Raw genomic sequence first — 12,224 nt, forward strand, 5'->3', positions numbered from 1 at the left:
GATCAGCTCTTCCCAGCCGCCACGCAGTCTGCAGAAAGAAAGGAGTCAATTGTAACTGGTTTCCAGCAGACTGTGGTCAGACAACCTGCCCCAGGGAGCAGCAGAGAGCCAGGGAAGGAAGATCTGCTGGATTTCCATCATGTGCTGCAGAGTGCTGCAAACATGCAGGGACCTTGCATAGGATGCTTTATTAAGTTACAAGTTAGTAATTAATGCCAAGTTCCTGTCTTTATTTTCTCTGTGGTTGAGTTTCATAAGGGAAATTAAAGATATGAGATAGAGAGGGAGCAGATTGCTACTTGAAATACAGCTCCCTGGTGCTCCATTCATGACTTTAGAGACATTTGTCCAGTCTCTTCTCCCTTTATGGAGATGTAGGTCAAGTGCTGCTGAAAGACTCATTTGTTTTGGAGCAGATGTGCTCGGTCCAGTGGTCAAAATACAGCATGGCAGAAAAGGTCAGGGAAAGAGTGAAGGGTTCCCAATATGTGTATATGTGTGCCTCATTCATAGCAAAGCTACCATCAGGTCACCCCACATGCACCACAGCGGGGTCTATTTAACTGAACCCCAAAAAACCCAATGACTTTTCTTTCTGAGCTGCACTAAAACAGAGTCACAAAATGCTTCCTGTTGTCTGGAGTATGTTCCAAGACTGCACATGTCCTAAAATAGATTCTGTTTTCCTCTTCCACTTCTGCTTTCATTAGCCCCAGGTTTTGACATTCTGTTCTGAGATATTTTCTGTATAGAATGCATTAAGATAACATAGATCTCAAATCAAACATCTCTTCATTCAGCATATTCCCTATTTAAATTTCTCCTGTACATTTCGCCTGTACCTATCTGAGGAATGGCTTCCTTATTTGTATCAGGTGGCTCATGATAACTGGTTTTGCAAAAGAGCTAAAAAAAAGAAAGCTTGAAGAGAAAGGAGAAAGGAGAAAACCCTTTGTTTGTGCAGCCTTGTTTCAATTCAGTTGTTCCTTCCGTCACCCAAAGTTTATTGGTTGGGAAAATGTTAAAGAGGTTGAATAGTTTGTTTTCATTTCATGAATGTGAATCGGGATTAGTGGAGGAAGATAGGAATGTATTCATCATTAGAATTTGCCTTACACATTCATTTATTTTTTAATCTATAATTCTTATTGAACTAAAAAAAAACTCTCAGGGATATGTATCACCACAGAGAACAAAAAGAGCCCTGATGGAGCCAGATGGAAAAAGTTCAGCGAAGAATGTTCCACATTGCTCAAACACAAACTGAGGGAGCCACTTCTTGCTAATGCTGAGAAGTGTTGTTTTCCCAGATTTGGGGAAGATGCTGGGGGATTGCTCACATACTGAATGTCTTCAGGACACTTGACTAGGCTACAGATTCGAGTGTGCTGCAGCCATTGATTAGAGCTGCTGATTTACAGCATGGGGTAGCTCTTTTAATTCTCTTGCAAACAGATACAAGCTCCTTAGCTCTTAGGGCTCTCCCTGAGCTGGAGACTGGTTAATTTTGTGACCAAACTGGGCTTGTTAGATCAGACACGATACAATGCTGATGTAGCTGTAGGGCCTCCAGTTTGCCATTAGCTCACATCTAACAAAGCAGGCTGAATGAGCTTGGCTTTTTGTTGCCAAACACATAGCAGTGTCTTGAGCCCAAGTTCTTGCTGGGACAACTCTGCATCTCCTCAAGTTTGGCACGCTCATAAGGTGTCTCATCCTGTTTAGGGCTCTCAAATGAGCTGTGTACAGGTGGTAAATTCCATCTCTCTATTGATGCTGTTGGTTTCTGATGGTCATTAAATGAGGCTATGTCTGGTTTCTCTCTCTTTGCCTCCCACTCCTTCTCTTCAGGTCTTATGCTGTAGATTCATACACTGTTGCAGATTGCTTTTTGCAAGCAGCATGCGTCTGCCCTTTCAGTCTTTCTCTCCAACCAATATAACAAGTGGAAAGCTGGGCCCTATGAGCTCTGGGGGGTCATAGGACCATGCAGCTGCAGGAGTCCATCCAATCAAGTAACATCTTTTAGCCTCATAATTACAATTTCCCACTTTAACAAAACACCCTGCTGCCAAACTCCAGCGATAATGAGTCTGTCAGTGCATCAGCACACTCCCAACTGTATCTAGAAAGTAGGGATGGGTGTTTTTTTTTTTGCAAGGCAAATGAAGACACTGATGATTAGCGAGAAACAAACCAATGATTCAATACATCACTGGCCACACATACCAAATCATTGATTTTCCATCCTGCTGGGCAGCAGCTGTTCCATTTGCTCAGCAGAAACGTTTTGTTTTTTTCTCTGGAAGGAGCTGGAAGGATGGATGTTTCTCCCTAACAGGAGGCAGCAGAAGATTGCTTGCTACACTGGGCCTACTGATGGGGTCCTGGGCATTTTGATGGGGTACTTCTGAAGCTACTGGGAACTCCAACAGGCTTTCTGCTGTTAAAGTCTGGAAATACTTTTGAGTGTCTGTGAATGCAGTGATTGGTAAATGGAAAAAAATCTCCTAGGAGAATCTATATGCAATTGTAGGACAAAAAAAAAAAAAAAAAAAAAAAACCACCTCACAATCACTGAAAGAATTAGAAGTTAATCATTGATATCCCCATGTACCTTCTTTCTGTATATCAGCTACATGTAATCAGTCTCCTTGTGGATCATTTAGTCTCAGCACTGTTGCTATTTTAAGATCCCTCACATTGTCTAGACTGAAGCGGGACGTGGTCTCCCTGCATTTCTGAGTGAAACACCCCTGAGTCAATGGGACTGCAGTCTGCTGTGCAACAAGATAATCCTGACCCTTTGTCTTCTTTTGTTCCAAGGTACCTATGTGATGACAGTGACAGCGAATGACGCTGATGACGGCACCACAGCAAACGGGATGGTGAGATATCGAATCGTGACTCAGACCCCCCAGAGCCCATCGCAGAACATGTTCACCATTAACAGTGAGACAGGAGATATCGTCACTGTGGCTGCTGGCCTTGACAGGGAGGTGAGTCTGAACACCGCCACACCAAGTTCCCAATCGTATCTTGTATCCAAACTCTACAGAACTTGTAGTTGCAGTGTGAAGTTTGTGGTATTTGCTTCTACAGTGACTGTGGGACATGGTGTCTGTGGTTGTCTTAATCCTTAGTGGTCGATGAAACTCTGGAATCTTCCTGAATCTTCCAATTCAGGATGCTGGTATTTACCTTGTGTAACAGTGCACAATTCAAGGATACAGAAAATCCAGAAGGAACAGGGAGATGAATAAATTGGCATTTATCCTTTTTCTGTCATGGAAAACATAAAGTGGTATCTGTCTATAGCCCTTTCTAGACCTATCTTGCTTAACTCTCTTTATATTATCTTTGGAAGCAGTTGCACAGCCTGTATTCCACACACTTGGCATGTTTCATGATGGCGTTCTTGTATCATTTCCAGATTAGGAAAATGTCTTCTGGTGTATGTTATCAACCTTGTGATTTTGGTTTTGTGTGCAACTCTTTTTAATACCTCATCTTCTTGGCATTTTACAAGGTACAGCATCTCCAAATATAGAAGAAATATCATTTCAAAGGACAGAAACATGCTCTGTTAGTGTGTGCTATGTAGTATGATTCCTTTAGCTTTGCCTTCTTTGATTCTGAGCATAACTCAAGGAGAAAGCATTGAAAATTAAACGTGAGACAAAAAGTCAGCATAGCATCAGTGGTGGGTTGGAGTGACCATGAAGGAGGAGGCAGCAGTCTGCGGGTGTGAAGTGAAGAGAGAACTTAAATTCTGCCTTTTTTCCCACTTGGATTGTATGATTTCTGGAGGGTCACCTGTCCGCTACAGTTGGGAGAATATTTTTTTAATCAACTTGTAAGTGGTAGGAAGTGTTGTTTGTTCATTGAAGGGATCACCACTGATAGTGCGTTGATGCAGCCAATACAGAAGTAAGGCCTTGTGCAGCCTTCAGCTCAGATGTTTGAGTTCAGGCAGTCCCCATAGTCAAGAAGTCTGTCAAAATCCATTTTTGAGAGTGCCAGGGGTGCATTTCTGAGAGAAGGGATCAAAAATTGGGTTAGTTCTTCCATTCTCTCCTCTCACAACTGATGGCAGGGACCAAGTGGGTGTACATGGGTGCCCTTCTGCTGACACCCTCCAGCACATTGAGCATTTCTTTCCTGCCATATCAACCCCATTAACCCTACTGCAGTGCTGTGACAGGCGATGGCTGGTGTGCATTGCTGTGCGCATCATTAATGTTGTGTAAATAAGTGTTCATCAGCATTCATTGCACAGTCTTCACAAACTTCACTTAGATCAGCACAGAGAACTCAATGACTCGTGCCCCTTTCCTTGCCTACTTGGGGTGGCTTTGTTGCTTCAGGGCTGCACAAAGAGTACAGAGCAATGGGGTTGGCCCTCGAGGGGACAGCAGCAGGAGACCCAGAGGAAGGATCTGAGTTCTGGCAGAAAAACAGGAGCTTTATGGGAATGACAGAACATTTATTGTCCCCCTGACATCACTTTAATGTAGGGCTTCACAGATAAAGAAAGGTCGTAGGTTTATATTAATTTTAGAGGCATGGATTGTGATAACAGGTTGAGAGGTTTTAATCTCAGGAAATCAGCTTAAAAAAAAAAAGGAGCAGGTGATAAATACGGGAAAGGGTAAGCCACAATGATGCTATTTTTTTCAGATTTATCTCCTTCCATCTGAAAGATATTAAAACTTACAAGATAACCGTATGCTTCATGTTTGTCCCCCTGTTGCACCAGGTCTGGGAAATGACAGTGAGGTGGCAATTTGTTTATGGGAATCTGGTGCTGAGCATCCCACAGCTGATAGCAGGGTGAGCAAGGGACAGTGGGAATGAGCAGAACAAGCTGCTGTGGGCACTGTCCTGGGGCTGCCCTGCAGCTATGGGGCATGCTCGTTCCCAGTGCTCTCAGCTGCCTTTCAGGCTTACATCTGGAATCGACGGAAGGTTTCTATTTTATTAACATAAAATTACATTAGGTCTAAATTGAAAAATGTGTTTAAGCCCTCCCATGACTGTATCACAGATTGTTTTTTTGTTTTTGTTTGTTTTTCCTCAAATCTTGAGAAAGCTATTAGGAGTAAATTTGGTTTAGCTACTGACATTTTCCTGTTATTAGGAAAAGGAGCCGAAGAGTGGTATTTGGAATGCAGCTTTGTGTAAATTAAAATGTTAACAAATCTGACCTATTCAGCTGAAACTACTACAGCCAAGATAAATTCCCTGGATACCAGTTACTTCTCCAAATGCTTATTGACACGTTTATCAGTTCCTATAACACTGTTATTTTAAGCTGTGTTGAAAGAAAATCAAGTTTGCAGTCTCAGTCCGATCCTTCCACCTTACTACTGCGGTGGAGAGGTGCCTTGAAGCAGGTATGAAAGTAACTGTTAGAGCCGTGTGGTGTGGGAGGCACAGCTCCGTATCCCAGATCCATCCTTTGTTTTTCAAGAGGGAGAAAAGTTGCTTCGAAGCCAGATTTTCTAGCTCAGCATCTCTTCTGTGTGCTCTCTAACCCAGTGCTCTCAGCATCTCCATTTAGGGATTTGTTATTTATTGGTTTCTTCCATTATGTTCAATTCAAGAGATGTCTAAGAGGCTGGACTAAGCTTTCTATCTTGCTTTGTGTTTTGAGACGTGTTTCTGTTAACCTGCAAGAATCCTACTTAAAGACAAATTCATGTCGTTTACTGCTGTTTCTAAACCCTCATTTCCACAAACCAAGGGAGGAAATTAAAAACTCAGCCTCTAAAATTGTGCTGATCCCTCTAAATGTGTCTGACGTGCAGTATAGCAAAATGAAAAGCTGAGGTATTAAAATATTGATGGCTTTAAATTTATCCTACCTGGTTCCCATTCATCTGGATGTAAATATGGTTACAATGCTCTGTGTCCATCCGCTCATTACCGCTGAATGGATCCCCAAGGAAGATAAAGATAATTGGACTGCACTTCATAAAAATTATTAAAGGAGGACAGGTTGGCAATAATCTCATTTAAGCTCCTGGATACCTGAGGGTGAAAAATGCCAAAGGTGGAACAAAGAAATGTCTACCTCTGAACTAATAGGGAAAATGATAGGGATTTAGTGTATGCCAGAGGTTCAAATGTACATTCAAGCAGCCAGGCTGAGATGAGAATGTTAAAAGCAGATACTTACTTGAATACAGGAAAATGTCAAGAAAATGTAGCACATTTGTAGCTGATTTAGGAGACGTAGGGGGGAAAGATGAAATCATGATTGGAGTACAAAATTAATGGGGACGGCTGTGAACATGGGAGATGGACAGGTTGTAACAGAGTTCAGTGGTGGAGGGAACCATGCTATTTAATTTATGGTAGGCTGCTGCAGAAATGGGTGGTGCTACAAGGAACTGCTAACCCAGTGATAGCTCAATTGAGCTATCTGAATTCCAGACGTCATAGCTCTTTTTTTCTCTACTCAGAAGAGAACAACAAGAGGTAAAAAAGGGTCGGTTGTCCCCAGCTGGGGCTCAGAAACAGTCAGAACATCCGTATTGCTCTTTGTGGTTCTGAAAAGGAGCTTTTCTCCTTGTAAGAATGTCAAAGGGACCAGAGCTGTTCTGAGTGTTTGCTCTGTTTGCCAATCCTTGCTCATGATGGGGTCTGGCAGCCACCTGTGAGCTCCCAGTCCAGTGATGCAGCTCTGTCAGCTCTTCTGATTTCTCTGGGGGCAGAATATCTGTCTCAGTACCACCTCAAAGCTGCATTGGGGCTATAGTACACGCAGTATCATCTCTAAAGAGCTTCCATTAAATATTTTATGAACATGGACTTTGAGCAAGCAAGGGAAAAAGAAAGAAAAAGATATGAGAGAAAAGGGTTGATTCCATGCTCTGCTGGCAGGCCAATAAACATCGAGATATCTCAGATGTCATCCATGTTTATTTGAGATAATAAGTGTTTCGGCTCTGCAGTGTTTGTAGCGTAATGTTGCTAACTTTCTGAGCCATCCTTTGAAAGGAGACCCTTCCCAGCATGTTCATCTGGTGCTAAAGGAATGAAGGCAGTCAGGAGCTCTGAGCTGCTTCCTCAGAATTTCTGAATGTTTATATTTCTTTTAAAAGTGATTGGAGCTCTGCTGCTGCAAATGTTTTTAAAAATACATGAAATCCAATTCTATGATTACTACACTTGGCTTTCCAAAAATGTGATGTTGCTAGCCTTCCTTAAGTGAGAGGAAGATAAAAGGGAGAGCTTGCCAGGAACTGAGTTAGTGCCTTATTTTATTTATGGATGAAGCGGCAGGATTTGGATGGGGAAAAGGGAAAGTTCTTTTTATTGGTAGAGACTGTTGATTTCTTTTCCAGCACTACGGTCTTTGGAGCAAATACACATTTGTGTTAGAGCAGAATTCTGAAACATTATGTTAAAGAGAAAAGAAAGTGTGGTGCCCTGCCCCTGCAAAGCCTGAGCATGAATGGTTTTACCACCTGTAGGAACTATTTCTTCTAGGAAACAGCAGTCAGGGATCAGCATGGGGGGGGTCCTTGGACGTGTTCAAGGAAAGAGTAGATGTCACACAGAGTGACATGGCTTAGTGGCATGGTGGGATGGGCTGATGGATGGAGTAGGTGGGATGGGCTGATGGATGGAGTAGGTGATCCTAGCAGTCCTTCCAACCTGAATGATTCTAGGATATCTCCAGGTCATTGCAGTATCTCTTCAAAATCTCCATGTTGACTTTATTTCAGATGCTGACTGTGAGTAAACAAAGTGATGGAAAATTGTTTAATAGCATTTTGGTTGCTATAATTTGCCCTTTGTTGAATATCCCATAGTCAGCATCCCACTGGTTTGAGATTGACCAAATGCAGCATTTCTAAGTTGGGTTTGTCCCTTCCAACCACCCAATACACCAACTGGAGCAAGCAGGTAAGACAGAGCCTTACTTGCTGTAGCCCGGGGGCTTTCCTCTGCCCAGACAACCCATTTCTGTGAGCTTGGACCACAAAGCCCCATAGTTAGCTTCCAGACTTGCAGGCTTCCAAGGTGCTTTGCCTGTGTTTGCTCCTGAGAAGCCACACATGGGCCACATTTCATTGCAGGGATGGGTAAAGCACAAAGACATTCTGGGGGATGAAAGTCAATGATAAATGTCCCTTATCACTGAATGATGTGCTATTCTTGATACACTGTAGATTTTGAAGTCCATGTAGTAAAAAAAATATAAATAATAGGGCTTTATGTATTAATATGCCTGGAATTATCACTTAAAGATAAAACTGGTTAAATTATTCAGTTATAAAATTATCCCATTTCTGCAGCAGCATATCCTGTCAAAGAAGAGCTGATTAGCCATAAGCTGAATTTAGCCAGTAGATTTATGCTTGATTCTGGTTTATGTTTCTGCATCATATGTAGGACTGATTTGAGCTTGCTCCATCACTCCAGCATGCATTTCATTTTCTCATTATAGGCAAGAATGACCTTTTTCAGCAAATTATGGAAAGGAGCACTCCCATTCATCAGTAAAGAAGGTTCATTTTGTTAACACCATTTAGTGTGCCCAGTGGAAGGCCACTCATAGTAATTTTACTTGGTAGAAGTTAACAGATAGGAAGGGCTGGGGTCTGCTCTGCACAGGGCAAAAAAATGGTTGTAAGTAGGCTGGAAACCATGGAAGCCCAAAGACCAGAGAGGAAATAGCTGCTGTAAAACAATTCAGCTGCAGATTGATCAGGACACAGATGCAATGGGCTGGGCAAATGGTGCTAACCTGCTGGCATGGTGTGGGTGTGGGTCAGTGTAAGAAGGAGCTCAGCCTAGCTCTGGTTTCCTCTCCACACCGCACTCCTCCCTGTACTTTAACACCCCTGTTGTCACTGGGGCTTTAGGAAGTTAATAACATTGACAAACAAAGAAAAACACTAATGAAGGAAGTAGGACAGAGCAGAGAACACAAGTTAATCATGATGCCTAGAAAGGCAGAGCACACTTCATGGTAGCCTGCATTGCTGGTCCCTGACCAATAGCTGTCTGATATTCCATCCATCACACCTCTGCTTTTGGGGAAGGAGCAGTTTGCACATCCTGCAGTAGTGTGGCCAAGCAGTGCCTGTCTGGTTAAAGGAGCTGCTCAAGCTGATGGTTTCCATGAAACTTTATCATGCTCTTGTTATTTCAGCTGTGCACCATGAATTCTTTGGGATTCAGTCACAAGCAACATGTTGCCAAGGCAGCAGTCCTACAAATCCTCTCTGCTCTAACATTTTATTAACACTGATTTTGAACACACCTCCAGCAGTTCTTAATGTTGTTGTTGGCTTTGCTGAAGTGCCCTATTCATGACTAGGATGCCCAGGCTTCCCCAGCCAGCTCCTGCTCTTCAAGGCAGGAGAACATCACAGTGGTTTCTGGGGGATGAGGAAGGACTCATCATTTCTTGGCCATGCCATCAGTTTCAGAGATTGATTTCATGCTTGCAGTAGCTGAGGGGACTTCATCTGTCATGATTCTATGATGAGAAGCTTTATGGTCCATGGCTGTCAGAGGTGCTGATGGGGATGCCCCCTCATCCCCACAGCACTTTTCTTTGCAGTGAGTATCTGACAGGTGGCTTGCAGTTGTTTTGCTCTTGTCCGAGCATTTAATTCCCCATCACATTACATTTTTAATAAAGAAAACCAAATGGAACAGCAATGCTGCTTTCATCAGTGTAGTTGTTCTGTGAAGTTTTTCGGGTCCCTGTGCACTGTGTTCTGTCTGTACATGCAGGAGGATGCTCCAGCCACAGAACAGACAGAACGAGTGCATGAAGGTAACTCACAACAAGTTTATGTCTCCCATAGAGTGAATTCCACTAAGAATGAGTCCTGGCCTTTGACTGACACTCACACATTGTGTATGAAGCTGTTTACTGCCAAAGTAGCTCCCAGTTCAGTGTTGGTTTTGCTTTCATTTTTTCTTTCTTTCATTTGGCTTATGCTCTTGTATCCATCTGGCTTCCTTCAGGTGTTGCTGCTATGAGGATGCTACAGCTCCTGCAGGAGACTGTGCTGATTCACTTTCTAGACTATAGTGACTTCTTATTCATATTTAGGCGCACTGCTGAAGAGCTGTTATCAAATTGAAAACCGACATGATTTGGGTTTGACCTACTCAAATAAAACAAATCTTTGAGTTTAATTGGATTTGATTATGGAGTTTAAGGAAGAATAGGACTGATACCGAACTTAATCAGGTTTGGTTTCTTTTCTTTTTATATGCTGAAATCTTCAGAGCCTCTCCTGTATGAAATTTCTCATATACTAATCGGCCTACAGACCCTTTTCTTTCTTCACACACATTTTAGTATGTTCTGAGAGCTCTGGTACAGACTGGTTGCACTTGTTTCAAGTTGCTCATAAAATCCCACCTCTTTCTACAGTGGGTTGGTTTATACATTATTCAATAGTAAAATCCCCGCTGAATGGGAAGAGAAAAAAAATTAAGTATTGGAGTGGAAAGCTCACCAGGTCCTTAGCATAATCTCTCTGGTTCAGACCTGCATTTCGTTTTCCATATGAGCTTGTCATACAGTAGAGACTAGTGTATCTTTCCAATTTTAGATAGAAGCCTACCTGCTCAGCTCAGGCAGATTTAAAGTTTTTTCTCTGATACATCACATACTTTCCAGCAGCCCATTCCCCTCTCTAAAGGGATTATTGTCTAAATCTGCACCAGGTCAAGTGAAATAATTAAACACAAGCTGGCTCCGCTAATTAACTTATCCACAGACCATTGTCTGTTATTAGCATTTTAAAGAGAGGCTTTGTTAACTCTTTCTTTCTAGTTACAGTGGTATTTGTTTAGTAACATAGTCCATTCCTTTGAGCATCTTTGACTATTAAAATATTAGCACTGACAGGTTTTCTAGAGGATGACTGAGTTTACAAGGTGTTTCAATCTGCAGCAGTGACTTTTCCTAACAAAGCATAAGAAAAAGACAGCATAAGTGCAAAGACACATCACTGTCAGAAGATGAGTCCTGCATTCTGATAGTATTCTTTAAATGGAAAGTTATCAGTATAAACAAAGGAGAGACCATTGTATGCTTTGTAATGCAGAGTTACAGCAGTAATGTATCTGGTGTCTGTAGTGCATCTCATCAGAGCTTTGGAATAGCATCAGGATCACAGGGCGTGTAGTTTTTGGGGTTGTAATATTTCCAAAAAGACCAAAATGTGTGAAAGGGGATACAAATGTGGGAGTTTGCTATTCTGCATTAATACTGTATAATTCATTGAGTTCTGTACTAATTAGTATCCCAGAAGGGCGTAGATAGCTCTTTGAAGGGGAGAACAACTGTTCTTGTTCAAGGCTTCCAAATCATCCCCAGCCTGGCTACAAGTCATTGCACACAACTTCAGGTGCCACACTTTGGAATATTCTCCATTGACTGCAGTCTGAGAGTGGTTCTCTTAGATAAGACCAGCCTGGTGTCACATGCAGGAGCTGTGTGTTGCTTTCCACAGAACTGTGTGTTTAAGCACCCGAGAGCTGGTAGTAGCAGAGCAGTGAGATGCTCTTCTCTCATCATAGTAATCTTACTTTTTTCCCTCCCTCCCCCTCTTTTTTAGGCTAAATATTTTCTTTTTCCTTGTTGTTCTTTTCTTCCAATTTTTAAAATCAGTGGGGATTTAATGTAAGAAATCCTCATTAAGTAGAGTATGTGTCAGTACAATTATGTTTTATTCAAGCAGTTCATTTCTTATGCTTAAAATGCTTTCTGTTTTGAATGGCTCTCTAGAAAAATAAATGTAGTTTTCAGTTAAAGTAAACAGGTCACATACTGAGTGACCTTACATCTAATGGCTAAAATTTAGAAGGGGAACTAATTGGATAAAACCTGGTGACTCATATTATCCAGGCATTCAATAAGTTGGCCTTTACAGTCTTAATTATAAAGCTTTATGAAAAATAAATAGATTGCAGTTTCACATCCATTCCAATACAGAATTTGGTTTAAAAAGAAGAATCTTGTTTTAATGGTTAAAAGTTTGGGCAGATGCTCATCCAGGGGTAGACCAGCCAGGCTGGTTGTCTGAGCACAGGAGGCAAAGTTTGTAGGTCAACTCTTGCAGAATTGGTATCATTTTTCTGGTAGATCCTTGCTTTTCTAAGGAGGGGATTTGATACCACCCAAGCAAACACTCACAAAATAAAATGCCCACTTACAAAGCACTGTCTTCACCTTCTCA

General features: G+C 42.0%; 1 protein-coding gene across 1 annotated transcript in view; it reads left to right on the forward strand.

Annotated features, from left to right (window-relative positions):
• The window catches only part of CDH4 (cadherin 4), a 408,741-nt gene that overhangs the window by 338,906 nt on the left and 57,611 nt on the right, over positions 1–12,224 (forward strand). The window contains exon 7 of the mRNA XM_015881672.1: positions 2,827–2,999. Coding sequence (XP_015737158.1) covers positions 2,827–2,999 — 173 coding nt within the window. The remainder of the gene's footprint in view (positions 1–2,826; positions 3,000–12,224) is intronic.

Source organism: Coturnix japonica, chromosome 20 (assembly GCF_001577835.2).
Source record: "Coturnix japonica isolate 7356 chromosome 20, Coturnix japonica 2.1, whole genome shotgun sequence".
NCBI lineage: Eukaryota > Metazoa > Chordata > Aves > Galliformes > Phasianidae > Coturnix > Coturnix japonica.